The sequence below is a fragment of the Equus asinus genome, chromosome 10 (genome assembly GCF_041296235.1).
Source record: "Equus asinus isolate D_3611 breed Donkey chromosome 10, EquAss-T2T_v2, whole genome shotgun sequence".
Classification (NCBI taxonomy): domain Eukaryota; kingdom Metazoa; phylum Chordata; class Mammalia; order Perissodactyla; family Equidae; genus Equus; species Equus asinus.
In genome coordinates, this window is record NC_091799.1 from 96,611,903 (window position 1) to 96,630,136 (window position 18,234).

Below are 18,234 nucleotides of genomic sequence, written 5' to 3' on the forward strand. Positions count from 1 at the left end.
AGGGCTTTATAAGACGTGGCAATTTGTAGTGTTGAGCCCTCCGTGTTAGACCTGCAGCCGCTTCCTGAAACCAGCCGCCCCGCCCCCTCTCTGGACAGCCACCCTCTCACACGGCCCTCACACAGCTCTTTCATAAAAAGCATTTGAACCATAGGAAATCGTGTTTTTGAGCAACATGTTTGGTAAACATTCGAGATGCTCCTCTGTGTGGTTATTTTGAGTCTCTATTTCTGTCATTTGAAGCAGCAAAACATCACATGACTCATCAGCTGATCTAACCACACATAAAACAGGATGTAGAGAGAATCGGAGACAGACGGACGGAAAGGCCCTCCTCCCGCCCTTTTAAAGGCTAAATGTCTAAAACTAACTACACAAATGTTCAAAATGATAGACATTGTATTGTGTCATCAAAATAACCCAAACCCCACTCAGGGAGTCAGAAAAAGTATAACAAATTATAGAGATTACTGTCTGATCTCAAAAGGGAAAAATAATGAAAAGGAGATGGTGAGACCTTGATTTAAGACTTCATTTTCTTCTCAAGAGGGGAGGTTAGAACTATTAACTGCTGCAGCCTCTGCAAAGAAGAGAACCAAAGGTGGGCTTCCTAAGTCATTATTGTTTTTAATCATCTTTGCCAAGTCCAAGTGGTTCCAGAAGAATTTTTTTTCTCTGCTTCATCTGCAGTCAACCAGGGTCTCTAAATAGGCTGCCTAAGATATATGCACTTTTATAATAAGATGGCTGTCGGCTACACCCAGATTCAGCACACAGTGTCTTATATGGTCTGTCTGTTTACGTTAGGTTATGTAACCAAGTGCACTTTACTAACAAGACAACATCGGCTTCTACAATCTGTATACATAAACAAAAGCCCACAAGAGCCGGGAACCCTTTCTCTCTCCAGACGTCTCAGTGAAGTTTCCTTAGGTTAAAGAAGCGGGGAGGTGAAGAGAGACCAGCTAACAATGGTTGGACCGTTTGCCCTATGGCTTCATAGAAATTCAGCCACATACGGAGATTGGTTGCTACTCTAAGATTTAGAGGCAGATGTTCTCCAACTATGAACCAGGGACAAGAAATGGTGCCGTTGGAGTGGGAAAGATTATGGCCAGGTGGACTCTGGTTCCCTGGAGCGTGGGGCTGTGAACATGGGGGACCCACAGTTTGGATGAACCTGCTACTGAAGGTGACGCTCAAACCACGCTGGTCAAAGGAGGGACAAGGTACACATCAACACCAGTCACTCAGCACCCACAGCATGGACTGTCACCAGCAAGCAGGACTGTACCCCTAGGGGTGCCACATCCACAAGGCTTGTGGGGGCAAATACACAGCTCCTTGGGTCTATGATAGGTTTGGTTTGTTTAGTGATGTATTGAGAGGGCAAATATCTAAAGCTGGAATGACCAAGGAGCTAGTACAGAGCTTCAGAAATCCTGACAGAGCTGCGCAGAGATGCTGTTCAACACCGACAAGCCTACACTCATTCAGTTAAGGAGAGCTTCTGTGCTGGAGGTGGTGGGCCCACAGCACGACCTCCCATGTCACTCTCACATCCCCGGCCTCACGTGTACAATGAAAGGCTTAGGCCCTTATTGCCAAGGCTCCTTCCTGGCCCTACATTCGACGTATGATCTGGGATTTAGAACACAGTACAGGCTCCTGCAATGGAAATATAAAATTACCTCATTCTTCATTTCAGATCCGAACATTAGCAGTGATCCAGAATTTTTTTTTTCCAACAAAATTAAGTCTACTGGGAGTCATTATTCTACAAGTGCTGTGGCTGTCAGTTTACAGGCTTTTTAGTCTCACATCAAAACTATGGGTTTAATTTAAACTGTTGAAACCAATCACTTTAAAATATTTGTGCACCTTTGATTAAAACTGACTGCAGAGGTCAATAGAAAATATATGTTGCATTTAAACAAGTGCTGTGTATGTATTTCATAGATGTTAAGTTTTTGCATTGTTAAGAGCATTTATATATGTTTTTCTTTTTTGTTTTTTTAGGGGGGATTTGTGCGCCTATATTGTCAAATGGCTTTCACTGCTAGTTTTACTTTAAGTAAAGCTTAAAGAGTTGGCATATGATTGAGATTGCTTTTAGCTTCTTGATTTTCTTCTTCTAAACATTAGTCTGTTTACACCTCCCAAATTATGTGATTTCCTAATTCTGACTACAATTTCCCTTTTTTTGTCAAACGTACGAGACATTAAATTTCGCCCTTTGCCTTGGTAGCAAAAACCTCTCATTACTGGGCTATATCTCTAAACTCCCTGTCTTATTTAAATATGACCTATTTCTTCAAACTTTCTGTAGTAAAATGAATTTTTACTTCCCGTAACTACAGTAATATTGAAAGTACTTCTCTGAAGCGGAACTTCTCTATGGCCCTTCTAGAATGGGGATACCGAACTTAGACAGGCGTTAGGAAAGTGAGAGCAGCAGAACCTGAAAACCCCTCCTGCCCACATCTAAGAGATTCTTGTTCTTATCGGTCTTTTTGTGAAAAGCATTACTCTCCTTTAAAACGTAACGTCTTCACCTCAAAGAACGATAGCTCTCGTTTTCTTTAACCTCCTTTGAGAGATTATATGGAGAAAGTGTTTCATGACAAACCTGTAATCAACAAGGGTGTAAGCATTTGACAGACTTGCTTGGGATCGCGTGTTTTCTTCTTTACTGCTTTACTACATGTCTTTGAGCTGAAATCCCAGATCTCAGCGCCACCTCGACCATGCTTCCCTTTTCCTGCCTCGAATAGTACCACGTTTTTGAAGTCTCAGAGGTCATCTTTCCACCCACAACACCTGAGACATGGCATGTCTTGCTGCCTGGTGATAATGTCAGGATGTGGAGCTGTGCTGGCCCAAGCTCCATTAACGTTCCCCATGGGGAGCAGTCCTACCACGGGGGGACAGATCTGCACCCGGTCATGCTTCCTCCTGACATCCCAGATGAATCACTTTATCATCCACCCAGAAACTTACTGCGTGGCACCGCCATCCCCCGCCACTGGGGTCCCTCTAACCCCCATCGGTTCTCCCTCCTAGTGTCTCTCACATTCCTGCCTCCCTCTGCATCCATCTGCTCAGATGCTCCTGTCACCTAGGACTGGATGCTACAGAAGCCTCCAACACGTTTTCCCTTCCCCAGGCTCGTGTGTTCCTCTGGACTATGATGTAAATGACACCTCCTAGAGTCTTGAAGGGCACAATCTGTACAACCATTTCTGGCAGCCTGCCCACCTCCCCCTGCCCCACTCCACCCCACCCCACCCACTGCAGAGGACTTTAGTGTGCACACTTGTCTTCACTTATGAGGGCTGAGGACTTCCAATCAAGAGGATGTTAAAGTCAACTGTGAGCTGGTTCCTGGTTTTGAAACATCTGCCTCTATGTCTTTGCCTATCTATAAATTGTCCCAAACCACCCACTCACACCCCCGAGACAATGGGAGTAAACTTCCAAAAGTTTATCGTGTGAGCGGTAGTTTAGGTACAGTCTTGGATAACTGGTTTTTAGGTTAATATCATGGAGAAAACTACGCTCTCTCTTCTGAGTTTTCTTTCTCAACACTATTGAAGACAACCCTGGGGTGGAGGGAAGGTTGGCATTGCTTATATTTCTAATTCTGTCCCCAAGAAGCTCCAGTTTTCTTACCTGGACAACGCAAGCCAGTAAATACCAGGTTAATTTCCCAGTTCAATACACTAGTCTTTGCACAAAAGGGAAAAAAGAAAAACAGGAGCGGTGAGTCCTCATTCTGTCTCTGCTGCTGATTAGCTGTGAGCCAGGCAAGTTATGGATTCCTCTGCTCGAGATCTTCTCTAGTTCTAATCTACTGCGACATCAGGATTTCCAGTCATCGACGGCAGTGCATGAAGATGGAGGTGCATGTCTGCTAGGCTCAGCCAACAAATCTGTGACCATTACAAGACTAGATAAAGGCTAGTCTTATCTTAGGTTCAGAATTCTTGAATCCAAAGACCAAAATAGCATGAACAAATACAATAATTATCAAACCTTACATTACACTACACACCTAAAGTTCTTTCATCTGATTCATGTAAAAAGCTCTCTTGCTATGAAGGCAAGTGGCCGAGGAAACCTGGTTGTGCCAGCTCCCCCAGCCCCGGGCCTTGCTGCTGTGAGGACAGATGCTTGCAAGTTCATGCATGACAGGGTCAAAAAGCTATTTCTTGGGGCCGGCCCGGTGGCACAGTGGTTAAGCTCACTTGCTCTGCTTCGGCAGCCCAGAGTTCACGGGTTCAGATCCCAGGTGTGGACCTACACATTGTTCACCAAGCCATGCTGTGGCAGCGTCCCACATACAAAATAGAGGAAGACTGGCACAGATGTTAGCTCAGTGACAATCTTCCCCACCAAAAAAACAAAAAGCACTGTCTCCCCACACTTGGCAGCACCACGTCCTAACTCAGCTCCATTCTTCACCTTTCCCCCAAATGCTGCCACCGCCCAGATTTCAGCATCCTTCCTCACCCTACAACTGTGTTGCTCAATGCTATTTAATTCCACTTTCTTTGGAAAAGAATAAAAATGGCTCCCACACCCTAGGCCTGATCCTAACTTTGGAATCCAGTTCTACATGCTCCCCAGTGATCCAATCTGGGCCTGTTTCCAATTCCAAACACACACTGGCGATCCCCGGGGCTGCTTTTCCAGCCATGACTTGTTCCAGAGCTTCAGATCAGTCACCTCCAAACACGCCCTCAGAGGGGCCCCAGAGGGGCCTTGGCCTTAAGGCCCATCCTGCACACTTCTTCCCTACTCCCTCCCATGCTTTCTCCTGAGGGGAAGAATCACATTATCACCCACCCAGAAACCTACTCCATGTCCCGCCTCTCCCTCAATCAAGTCACTAACCCAAGTCACTAACCCTCCTAGTGTCTCTCACTTCTGTCCCTTCCTCTGCATCCTCTTTAGTCCCACTGGCTCACCTCAGGTGCTCCTGGTCACCTAGAGCCTGCATGTTACAGAAGCCTCCAAAATGGCTTTCCTTCTCCAAGCTCCTGTGTGCCCCCTGGACTACGATGTGCATGACATCTAGAGTTTTGCAGGGCACAATCTGCACAACCATTCCCAGCAGCCTGACCACCTCCTCCCCACCCTACCTCACCCTGCTTTTCCAGGCTGGCCCTTCCTCTCATCTAGTTGTTGGGTTGCTGCAAGGAGGAGCCTACACTTACTTGGGTGTGCACCAGGCTGAGCCTGGGCTACATGTTACTACAAGGGCCCAGCCAGAGAGAGGATGCTAACACCCAAAGAGAAGTAACAACAAAAAATGGGGATTCCTAATGATGCCCCAGCCTCCTGCTCCAGGTGTCTTAACACCTGGTCCCATTCAGAAACTTGTTGTTACCCCTTTCGTCCCTCACCCACCAGCAGGGCATAAAAGGACCAAGAGTAGATATTTTAAAAAGAGTATCTGTAGAGATGGTTTCTTTGCAGAGATCTACACTGAGCCCCTGTCGTCCTCAGGGGTGTGTGCACATGTGTGTGGGTCCCTCGACACCTTAAGCCTAGTGGTAGTGCTCTTCAGGAGACACTTAGAGCTTGAAATGGGCCTTTGCAGTGGTGGGGACTCGGTGGACGGCTGTCAAATCTGACAGGAGAGAGAGCCGCAGGACGGGGAGACGGGCTGGCTGGCACAGGCCAAGTTTGGCTGGGCAGCAGGTGCACAGGTCTCTCCTGTGGACCAGACCTGGGCCACACAGACCAACAAACTGACCAAGGAGTCCTCTTAGGTCCTGAGGGGTAAACAGGGCTTAGAAGAAATAAGCCGGAGGTAACTGGATTTCCAGGAGCTGCAAAGGAGGAAGGGAGGGTCAGAGGACAGAGCATTAGGCACATCAAGGAAACTGCCAATGGGAGGCCCTGAGCCGGGGGCAGGAGCCGGGGGGCATGGGGGTCTCCAAAGATCCTTGCAAGTAACCCACACAAGGAGAGAATGAGAAGTCCTGGCCAGGCCAGGGAGTGAGGCCAGGTTAGGACAGCCTCTCCAGGGGAGATCTGTGCTCCCTCTGCCCTCCCACCCTTCCTCCTTCCCCGGCAACAACTAGGGCCAGATGGGGCAGCTGGCGATTAATCATAGCTTCGATTCTTACACAAGATGGGATATTCCGATTTCCAAATTGGAATAGCATCTGGCAAGTTCAAATGACTGTAAGTTCTCTTTACTATCCAAGGGTGCTCAGAAAAGTCATGGGACGCCCTGAGTTGAGTTTTCATCCAGAGGCAGGGGAGGAACTCCTCCCACTGACTATATCTTCAACAGGGGAAGACAAAGCTGCTTTGTGATTCTAGCCCTGAAGTCATGCCAGTTCAGCTCATCTGTGACACATGCAAGTGACCTCTGTGAAGGCTGGGGAGAGTTGGAGAGAGCCTGGGAGGGACAGGGAGGGACAGAGAGGAGAGGCTAGCCCAGCTCATCCTTGCATCCCCAAGTGTAGAACTGGGTGTGCCCAGAGCAGGCACTCTTCAGTGAATGAATGGAACATTCACACCTTCCCCCGTGAACACGCTCTGAGCCTAGGTCACCTGCACGATGGCCCTCCTTCCTGCAGCCTTCTCATCTCACCCCCTCTTTATTTTTAAGGTGTGCTTTGTTTGTGAGGAACATTGGCCCTGAGCTAACATCTGTTGCCAATCTTCCTTTTTTTTTCTCCCCAAAGCCCCCCAGTTCAGTTGTATATCCTAGCTGCAAGTCATTCCAGTTCTTCTATGTGGGATGCCACCACAGCATGGCTTGATGAGCAGTGTGTAGGTCCAAGCCCAGGATCTGAACCGGCAAACTCCAGGCCACCAAAGTGGAGTGTGCAAACTTAACCACTAGGCTTTGGGGCCGACCCATCACCCCTTTTTCATCACGGAAGGTCAAGATCTCCACAAACTAAGATAACCTGAGCCAGTTCTTGTCACTTGCAACCAAAAGTGTTTGATACGCATCTGACAGTCCCTCTGTCGGCCTTCCCTTCTCGATGTTCCCATCCCTAAATCGCCTTGTGAAATCCACAGAGGAACCAAGAGTATTCTGACACTCGACAGTCTAGTTAGAAACTGTAACAGATGGGCAAGAGACAACAGCAGATGGCTCCCAGAAAATGACCCTTGACTGACTGCTACAAAGGAAGTAGCCCTGCTCAAGGAAAGGAATGGAAATTGAAAGTCCAACTATCAACTCAGCAAAGATCAAAAAGTTTGATAGAGCTCGGTGATGGCAAAGGCCTGAGGAAAGGGTACTCCTGCTCTCTGGGGGAATGTCAACCAAAGGGACCTCTTCAGAGGACAATTTGACAAGACGTTTCAAGCACACACTCAACTAGGCAAAGAGACTGATGTCATGGGCAAAAGAACAGGAAAAAGCAACACAGGAAAGAAATACAAGCAACCGATAAATACCTAGGAGAAATGTTCACCATTACTAGAATCAAAAGTCAGTTAAAACTGGATGTCTTTCTCTCGTTCCATGTTTTATTCTTTCCAAATTAAATTACCCCCAGTGTCACCTAGGGGACAATGAAGCAGGCACTCCAGTACGTTGGTGAAAATGAAACTTCTGCAACTTTTTTGGAGAGTAGTTTGCAAATATGTTTCAAGAGACTTAAAATGTTCAATTTAGAGATGTGTAAAAAGATTCATGAAGAAGGCAGCTCATTATAGCATCACTTATAATTGTGAGAATTGGAAATACTCAATGGTGTGAATTAGACAAGGGTTTTACAGACTTTTTTGAAACCTTCTATCATAGTTCGTCACCACCTAACACAATTAGGATGTGATCTCCGCATCCATAAACCAACCACTGTAGTGTGTTTGCTTTTGATTTTCTCAGCATTCTCTCCGATATTTTGAACAGCACAGCATAGATATCATGACAGCATTTTATCTGCCATAAACTGCATTCTAGTCTTCATTTGGGGAGATGGAGCTGGAGGAGTATGTGGAAGGCACCTTCCTAGGCTGTAATAAATATTCTACAGCGTAGCAGTGAACGCAAAGTGGCAGCACCACTGTCACCAAACCTCTCAGCCGTCTTGTGAGGGCAGAAGGCTGGGCTACAGGTTCGTGGAGGGAGGGGCAGGAAAATCTCACTTGGCTCCTGGGAGCTGAGGGGTAGGGCGTCACCCAGGGCTTTTCCACCCAAGGGCCAAACCTGGTCTACCTCTCTGGGGCTGTGCTGGGGGCCAGAGTCTGGAATCAACCCTCTAGACCCAGAAAGTCATGACCAGGCCACTCGCAATGAGCCAGACTAGAGGTGAGGGTAGGAGTGGGGAGGGGAGACAAACGATTTAGAGAACCTGCAGAAAGAATGCCCAGAAGGTTTCAAGCAAGACAGAGATGGTAAGTGGGAATGTACTATATAAATACACTCTCATTTTACAACACATAACGCGGTGGCATTTTCTTGATCATTTGATGGTTGTAAAAAATATCCCTAAGGGCTTCTCTAGGACCCACAGCCTGGGTCCCTGTTTTCCTCTACAATTCCTAAGGTAGGGGAAGCCATGGAGAAATGCCAGAAACACTGCCCTTGGACACAAGGAGGGCACCACAACCCAGCTGAATGGGGCAATGGAGGAGGAAGTCTGTTGTTGCTGTTTATCACAGGAAGGTCTTCCTGCTGCCCATTACCAACCTGGCACTGCTCTCTGGTGGATGCCCAACTTCTAACCAATGGGCTTCAGAAGCCCAGCAGCATTTTAGAAAGACTCCCAGACTCAGTTCTTCAAGGTAGGTCTCTCCTGGCTCAAACTTCATTCTCTATCCCCAAGAATACCTTTGAGAACCCACTGCCTTCCCCTATCTTCGAATTATTAACTTCCTTCAGTGGTGGTCTCATTCATAGGCAGTGCACTCACGTTCCTGCTATCACACTTCGGGGAGCATTTCCAACGCTCTGAATGGCTGGTGAACACCTAAGAACATTGCACACACCGCAGGCCTCTCCTCGGCAAACACATGGCAAGGCTGCGTCTGGGATGCAGCTGCGGCCCTGCCTAGCAGGCCTAGGGGATCTTCCCCAAAGTCTCTGATGAGGGCTTGCATTTCACTTCCCCCCCTCCACCACCACCCAAGACAGACTGCATGGTGGAGATGAAGACTGAGAGGTAGGGAGGTTGATAAACGAGCCGAGCTCCCCCTAAGAGTGGATGGTGGGACTGGTATTGAATCCAGACCAAAATCCAGAACTATGCACCCAGGTGTTGTTAGAGCCCTTACTATGGGTTCAGCACTGTAAAGTCATCGGGCATCACAGGCCGTGTCAGGGATGCTGGAAAGTTAAAACATTGAACTCAAATCTCCCAAAGTCCTCAAAGGCAAGCATTTAACCACAGCAACACAGCCAGGCTTCTGAGTTTTTATTTTCTAAGTTTATTTTTAGTTATTTATTTTTACAATCCTCAACGGCTGGGTTTGCTAAAGGGGATCAACAGCAAAGCCCCGAGTCGCCCAGCCTCTGACAGTGCAAACGAGAGACTCAATAAGTCACAGAGGAAACTCACGCCCCCGTGAGCCAGGGGTCCGGCTGCAGCTGCAGGCGGGAAGCAAGGCCCCAAACTGACCGGAGCCTCGGGGGCGTGTTCTTCAGAGCGGGCGACATTTTTTGACAAATGCTGACATTTTACAGTGTAAACAGAGGACACTTTGCTAAACAAGCCAAGCCGAGCGGCGCCAGGTTCACACCGCGTGTTCCCAGATGCTCTCCCTTCACAGCTGAGCCGACAGGGAAGGGAAACAGTCGCCAGGGGTCGAAGGTGGGTTGTTAACCTCTCCAAATCCACAACACAGAGTTAGAAGCTGCTAAAATGCGGGTAACAGTTCCAAAACCTTTTTATAAAAACAATGAAAATGAGAAGGAAGCTCGCTTAATACATTCATTTGGCTTAGTTCCCATATGGAAATACCCAGAAGTAACCAACACGACTGTGGACTGCGGCGGGTCCAGTAAGGGGTACCACATTTTAGCACCATTTATGTGAATACATATCAAGGCATTTTTCAGTATATAAAAGCTCTTAAGTACAAAAAATATTTTGAAGTTCATAATTAAGCTCAACCACCCCCGGTTACTGGGAAAATGACTGCCAAGACTGGGTATTTCAAGCCCCATACCCTTGCCTTGTATTACTCATGTTTTGGTAACTTCATTCCTGTCCCAAACTCACACCCAAGGAATCACAAGACAGGGATAAAACTCCAACCAGTGTTCTCCTGCATTAATATTAAGCCTTGGCTATTAATGAGCATTCAAAATATTTAAATATACAGGTGGCCACAAGGCCTAGGAACAGAGACATACATAATAAATGGTTTGTCAATATGAGATTTCAATACACTTAATATATCTCTATTTCCAGACTTAACGGGCACTCCGTATAGTTTAATTATACATACTAACCCATTCCACCATTCCCAGTAATACATTTCAATTTACCGTGAAAACAACGCAAATAGGGCAGGTCACCTCCACCCTCCCAAATGCTCCTGGGCCTCAGGCTGTGGGACCTAGAGCACACAAGAGCGTCAACAATGTGACTGCAGATCAGTGTGCACACACGCACATGCATGCATACACACACACCCCCTCCTGGTCATGAGTGAGCCTACCTCAGCCCTACTGCCACCAGCCGTTGGGACAGCCAAACCATTTTTTGTGCTTTTCATGGCTCCAAGTTATCCCCTGAATTACACAAGCATTCATAACCAGCTGCCCGTGTCTTCATTCACTGCACAACTCAGCACCGGCTCCCTGGTCTCTGCAGCCCTCAGAAGAGATCACCAACGAGGTTTCCCAAAGGGTGAAGCATTCAGTATTAGACCTCTGTTAAATAAGGGGCTTAAACTGTAGAAGGAATTTGCAGAATCCATGCACAGAAGTCCTTCCACTCATTCAGATTTTTATCCTGTTATAACTTAAGCACAGGAGGTCTGTTAGGCATCTGTTGTTTTGTTTCTAAATGACATTTTTAATCTAAAATCAGTTCCTTCTTCAGTTCGCTTCTTACAGTTCCTTAGGCCATATTAAAATTACTTGACATCGTGCTCTGCCTTTGCTAAACTATGTGGGGATTCTACGCGTCTCACACACATTGCAGATTCACCTCACACACATCCAGGGCTTCCTTTTTATTGTTTTGTTAAGTAGTCATAGATCTTTAAAAAACAGCATTTATTTTTATGTATGTCTACATGTAAATAAGAGTCCCTGGAGGTCTATGCTTCTGAAAATACTTTCTGGCTTCCGAAGAGGGAGTACCTGCAAAGTATTGCTTAAGAAAGAGAGAAGAAAATAATCAACCTTTATTTTAACACCAAAATGGCGACACAGCCAGAAGTCGATTTGAGTCCTACTTATAGGCTGTGATGGTAGGAGTGCTATTATCATTCAAGACGAAGCAGCACTTCAGTCGCCATCTGGACCATCTTCCAAAAGGAGACTACAAACTCAAGGTAAAATAGCACCTGAGCGGGAGGGGGAGGCAAGAGGAAGAACACAGGGCCTCTTAGAGAAGGAAAAAACCAAGCACATAAAAACCCACAAAGACTGTTTCTTCCGCAGAGGTGTTAGACTCATGTGGCCTGAGATTTTACCTGAGAAGTTCCAGAATTGGAGGGAAAAGAATACTGAAAGGATATAAAGGCAATGTCTGTTTTCCTTACTCAAAGAAAAATTTCATCAGACATTAACTTATTATGTAACAGTATAATAAAAGTGCAAATGGCTGTAGCAAGAAAGCAGGGTAATCCTGTGCTGTGCATGTAAAACATTTCAGATATGCCACATTCTAAGGAAGAGGAACCGCAAACACTTCAGATCAAATCCCACCTGCGCCTAGATCATAAAGACCACACAGTGGCCTCGTGTTCTCAACTGCGGCCACCACTGTTCCATGTGCGTGAGTGAAACCAATGGATGCTGGATATGCAGAAGGAGCTCAGCAGGTGAGGAGGGGAGCCAGAAAAAGTTCTGAGCGGGCAGTGTCAATTGCATGGAACTTGTTACAGGGAAATTCTTTTAGGTTGTTTTTTTCCCCTTTTTGGCACTTCTATTAGGTAGGTTCTTTTAGGCTTAAATGCACCTTAAATGAGCTCAAAGGTGAAAAGTCATGCCTGCTTAAGGTGAAGATCATCTTTCTGCCAAGACCATAGGATCCAAAACCTCTGAATTCCTGCAATAAACTCTGGGCTACAAATAAGCACAGTGTAGTCCTACTACTTTCCTTTTTCTAGAAGACCGTCATTTTAGAGATCCCTCTAAGTAGATTATCCTATTGAATCCACTTTGGTCTCAATTCAATTTCCATCCTGCTGATGTCACCCAACCAGGCCAAGATCAGGAATGAGAAATGGAATTAGGACTCTGGGCAACTGAAGTCGCGGGTTGCAACAAAGAAATGTTATTTTTAAAGTTGGCCAATCGTTTACATTTCCTCAAGTACTATTTCTTTGAGAGCTTTGTTTTTCTGATGCTATGATCCCTCTAAGCCTGGACAAAAGTTTGAGAGCAGAGTCTCATAAGGCCTTGGGACAGAAAGCAACTTAAAATAAATGCATCCTTTTGAATTTTTATCAATATGGTGGTTAAGACCACAATTTCTGCACACATTCTAACAATATCATACATAGAAAGAAGAAAAAAGTATGAAATGTAAATGATTAAGTTGCCCAGAAGTCTGGTTCAAGTTCACTAAAATTAGAACATTTTCAAAATGCAAATACAAATGATCATGAGTATTATTAAATTCAACAGTGGATATGAACCAACGGTCAGATTCAATATCACCCCCGAAGGACACAGACCCCTACTGCCTTGTACAACCTAAACATTTGAAGTGTGCTTTAAAAAACGTTCAAGAATGAACAGTAAGCATTTCCTGTCGTAAGTTACAAATACTAAAATGAAGCATCAAAGCCAACAAGAAGTCATTATTATTACTACTTTAATTTGGCTTCTAGGCCCCTCCTGATTTGAGGGACCAGCGCATTTCACAGTGAAGAACACAGCCTCTCCAGTGCATTCACACACCTTTAGAGCAGAAGTAGATTCAAACACTCTAATGAATAAACATCTACCAAAACGTGGCAACTATTACTGACAGCCAACGGGAAAAATAGTAATGTAACAGTCTGCATAGTTTTGTGTGTCCTCTGAGCTTCTTCAGCTAAGAATTTTAATTTTTAAGTGAAAGCAAAACAATTTTCAAAAAAGGTTTGCCCCTCCCAAAAAAACAGATTAGATAGCTTATAAACTATATTAAATTGGACCAAACAAAGACTTTAACTATTATAAAATAAAGCTTGGTACTTCAGGTTAACACTACCTCCACAAATGCTGAGCCAGTCCAGGTGCTGCTGATACAGTCCCAAAGAGGGACATGTCTGCTTCCTGCGAACAGTGTCCACAGTCTGCGCCCCACGTGGATGGGCCCTAATGCAGACCATGCTCAGCTGGGCTGCCCTGTCCCCACACCCTAGTCACCACCCTAGCCTGTGACAACGCAGGCAACAGCTCACGGCCAGGAATAATGCCTCCCTCAGGCTTCCCAAACTAGATCCAGGGCAGATGCAGCTCAGCGCTCCCTTTGCAGCACTCAGTTTTAATACATGCTTCTGCTTAAACCCACTCATGAAAATCTTAGACACTGCTATTACTCACCCCTGCCAACAGACGAGTTACATGAACTTGGCAATGGAAGCACCCTCAAAAACACAGCATGAAAAGGGCCCAGGATCCAGCTAATTCCCACCTGGGAACTCAGATGAGTGCCTGAAAGTCATTTGGCTTTAGTTTCCTCCTCTAAAACCACAGTGGATCTAAGCTCTGTTCTGGCCATAAAATGGTGGCTCCCTAGAAGTGGAGAATCACGAACAGCCCGACCCTGGAGCTCAACTGCCAGCAGTGCTCACTCCGCTGACAGCACACCACCTGCACCAGGCAGCAGACCCGCTGTGTCCTCAACCCCAGGCACCCGTCATGTTCTCAAAGAGCAAGGATTTCCAGGTGCCACTGCCTCCCTCCTGCAGTTCTTTCTCCAGCCTTTAAATAACTCACTTGTGGATCCAATTCTTAATCTTCTATTAGACAATCTCCTTAGAATACCTTTAATTAATATATAAATCCAAACCACTGCTCAACGAGACTATCAGAGGATGTTATGACTGTGCCATTAACAGACTCCATCCCAGAATTTACACCACGTGAGCAGACTGCATAGGAAGGGCACTACAGAGACCCATTACCATTAAAACAAAAAAAATTACTCTTTAAAAAAATTGAAAGTCAGTCTACAATTAGAGAAAGTTTTCATGTAAGACATAAAGAACATATTCCTCTCCAAGATGAGTCTCCTCGCATACAAAAGTATTTGTTTTATGAAGATGTAGTTTGCACCTTCCCAGAGGTGAGCTCTGAAGGCCCCCACCGAAACATACTGAATCCCAGATGAGGGGAAATACTTGGTTAATTCTTCTCATCGAAAGCTAGTCTTCAGAACATCCCAGTCCAGCTTGGCTCACGGGGCCCAAGAGTTCTCACAGCTCATTCTTAGAGACTCGCAGGCCCAAAGCCCAAGCCAAGGAGCTGCCTGCGCACCTTGGCCACATGGCCAGGCTGTCCCGGCATGCTCCTCTCACAGACTCGTCTCCTCACACACTCTGACGGGGATGTTGTAGTGCCGATCATCCTCAGCGATCAGGGTCACCACCGGCCAATCCCTGGGTGGGTCAGTGGGGTAGACTGTGAGGAACTCTTCAGTGCTGTACTTGGAGAGCCGGTACACCTGGATGGTGTGGCGCACAGCATAGGCGAGAAGGAACATTTCAACCTGGGGGAAGAGCAAACGGGTCTGCGGAGGGAAGCCACACTGAAAAATGCAGCTCACCACCTGCCCCATCCCGCGTGTCTCAGGAGTGCACACCACAGCTGAGCCGCAGCCTCTCTTCCTGCCCATGAGCCCAGCCCAGGCCGCTTCTCTAAGGTCCTTACAAAGAAGCAGATCATCAAGAATGGATCATACAGCTGATAAGGGATTTGTATCCAGAATATATAAAGACTGTTACCACTCAACAATAAAGAAAACGACCGGTTTAAAATTGAGCAAAGGATTTGAATAGAATAGATATTTCTCCAAAGGAGGTATGCAAATGGCCAAGAGCACCTGAAAACTCATCAGGGAAATGCAAATCAAAATGACAATGAGATCCCACTTCACACCCACTAAAATGGCTGTAACAAAAAGACAGGTAACAAGGGGGGGGGGTCTTATCTTTTGGGTGATGAAAATGTTTTGGAACTTGATACAGGTGGTGGCCACACAGCACTGTAAATGTACTAAAATCCATGGAGTTCTACACTTTAAAATGGTTAATTTTGTGTTATGTGAACTTCGCGTCAAAAAAAAACAAGTGTTGGTAAGCATGTGGAGAAATAGGACTCTGAAACACTGCTGGTGGGAGAGTAAAACAGTGCTTTAAAAAACAGTTCCTCAAAATTTTAAACAAAGAATTACCATACGACCCAGCAATTCCACTCTGCAGTACATACCCAAGAGAACTGAAAACACAGGTCCATAAAAAAACTTATTACATGAAAGTTCATAGGATTATTCATGATAGCTACAAAGTGGAAACAACCCAAATGCCCATCAACTGATGAATGGATGAATAAAATGTGATATATCCATACAATGGAATATTATTTGTCAATAAAAAGGACATGCTGCAATATGGATGAATCTTGAAAACATTAGGCTAAGTGAAAGAAGTCAAAAGGCAACATATTATATGATTCCATTTACTGTAACAAATGTCCAGAATAGGCACATGTATAGCAACAGAAAATACACTAGTGGCTGCCTAGGGCTAGGGGGAAGGGGGAATGGGTACTAATGGGTATGGGGTTTCTTTTAAGGGTGACAGAATGGTCCAAAATTAGCCTGTAGTGATGGCTGCAAAACTCTGTAAACATACTAAAAACCATTGAGTTACACACTTTAAAAGGGTTTAAATTTCATGGCATGCAAATTTTATCTCAATAAAGTTGTCTGTTTGTGTTAGTGGACTCTCCATTACAGCAGACCTTGTGGGGACTCAGAAAGGACTAACGTTAGTCTAATATGCAAACCATGCTCCACTAAGCTTTTTTCTGCAAGGTATTTGCTACAGTTCGGGAGACATAAGTAACCCACATTATGAGTACAGGTAATTATCTCCAATCCTGCCTGACCCAGCAGTGATCATCACTTTCGCTCTTTCCTACATACCAGGAAACAGCAAGCACAAGAGTCAGCAGTGGGAGCAGGAAGATAGGGAGAGTCTTAAGGCTACTTTAGTGGTTGGCTATTCCACTGAAAAAAGGCTTAAGCTTTTTAGGGCAACATAATGAATACATTAAAGATAGAGTAACTGTTGGCTCGCAGGACAGTACTGCATTGGGTCTCTGCATTAAATCTCCAAACTTAGCATATCTGTAAAAGATCCAAGAGCAGGCTGGGCTCTACTGGCTAAGGTGACTCCATTTCTGTTTTTAAAGGATGCTATCCAATATAGTCACAGCTGCCAAGATTAAACAAGACTCCTCAGATGACTCTTTCAAGTGCTTCACTTATTTGTGGATTACCAGGCAAAGGGTACTGATCCCATCCACCAGTCTGCAAAAGCAAGCCCAGGCTGAGACAACTGTGTTGGTTTTAAAATAGGTTCACAATTCTTTGGCACTCCTCCCTTGAAAGGTGGGACCTAATGCTTGTCCCTTGAGTGTGGGATGGATTTAGTGACTTGCTTCTAACAAACAGAAGACGGGCTACGTGACGGTGTATGACTTCCAAGATTAGACCATAAAAGGCACTGTGGCTTCCTCCTTGCTCTCTTCTTGGATCACTCTCTGAGAAGCCAGTGGCCATGTGGTGGGGACACTCAAGCAGCCCTATGGAAAGGCCCACATCCTGAGGAACTGAGCCCTTCTATTAACTACCAGTGAGGGACTGAGGCCTCCTGCCAACAGCCAGGTGAGTGAGCCACGTTGGAAGTGGATCCTCTAGTCCCAGTCAAGCCCTCAGATGACTGGAGCCCTGAATAATATACAACTGCATCCTCCTGAGACCCCGAGCCAGAAGCGCCCAACGAAGCTGCTCCTGTATTTCTGACCCAAAAATTCTGTGAGATAATGTTAGATGGTTAAAGCTGCTGTTTTGGGCTAATCTACTCCCAAAGGCACAACTCACCTGTTCAAGGCCACCAGTGTGTCCCACCTGGTTTAGATGGTTCCTCAGCAGCTGTCCAGGGTCATTTGATGTGTCCCGAGCAAAGAGAAGCACAGAGAAAAATGGTACTTCCTTTCCCTTCTCTTTATCATCATATAGTTCAATGGCTCTGTTCAGCATTAGAAATTTTACAGCTTCATAAAGGCTGTATTCCTCCTCTTCATTTGTGAACAGTTCATCACAAGCTATCTGCCTTGCTTCAGCAGTTCTCAGCTCAGCCAAGCCTGCCCACTACAATAAGAAAGTTACATAATAATTAAATTCTTGTTCTAAAAGTCCCTGGTATACTTCCATACTATGAGCACAAAATGATTTTCAAATGTAGGCAACCATGAGTCACGTACCAATGCTCAGAACATTCATGTTTCCAGTCAAACAATGGTGCTCTTTAGACCACACAAATTCCTTATTCAGCTTTTCCCCCATTAATTTGAAACAAAAGTACAATATGCAAAGGAGAAGCACTGGGGCGGTGGAATAAAATTTTGACTCCCTAACTTCCCAGGCAAGGAGATTGAACCGATCAATCAGAAACACTTGTGGAAGAGCTACTGTGTGTGTAGGAGGCCTGTGTGTGAAGCTGTGATGGGGAGCTAAAACTATTGCTCCCTGAAGGAGCTTACAGGAGCAGATACCACCCAGAAACACCAAGCCAGCCTCCAACAACAAAGACGAGCAAAGAAGACTGTGAGGTCTCCTGAATCACGAGTTTACTAAACTTACCCCTCTAACCTCACAAAAATACACAGCGTTTCAAATAAATAAGCCCAATCAGTAAATTCTTATTGACTCCTGATTATAAATAAAGCATAGTATTAGGTATTCAGCTAACATAGGCAAACTCCTTAAGTGAACAAGAAAACCCTAAAAATATATGTGCTTTTAAGTTAAAGTGAATGAGAATAAGAGATGCCAACATAAAACTAGTCCTTATGAATAA

The 18,234-nt window shown here is 45.4% G+C and overlaps 1 protein-coding gene across 1 annotated transcript in view; it reads right to left on the bottom strand.

Annotated features, from left to right (window-relative positions):
• Positions 1 to 9,382: 9,382 nt before the first annotated feature.
• Positions 9,383 to 18,234, bottom strand: part of OTULIN (OTU deubiquitinase with linear linkage specificity) — a 54,804-nt gene continuing 45,952 nt past the window's right edge. Inside the window, exons 7-8 of the mRNA XM_044778160.2 lie at positions 17,256 to 17,525; positions 9,383 to 14,858 (exon numbers count right to left, since the gene is read on the bottom strand). Of these exons, the coding sequence (XP_044634095.1) occupies positions 14,664 to 14,858; positions 17,256 to 17,525 (465 nt within the window). The 3' untranslated portion in view covers positions 9,383 to 14,663. The remainder of the gene's footprint in view (positions 14,859 to 17,255; positions 17,526 to 18,234) is intronic.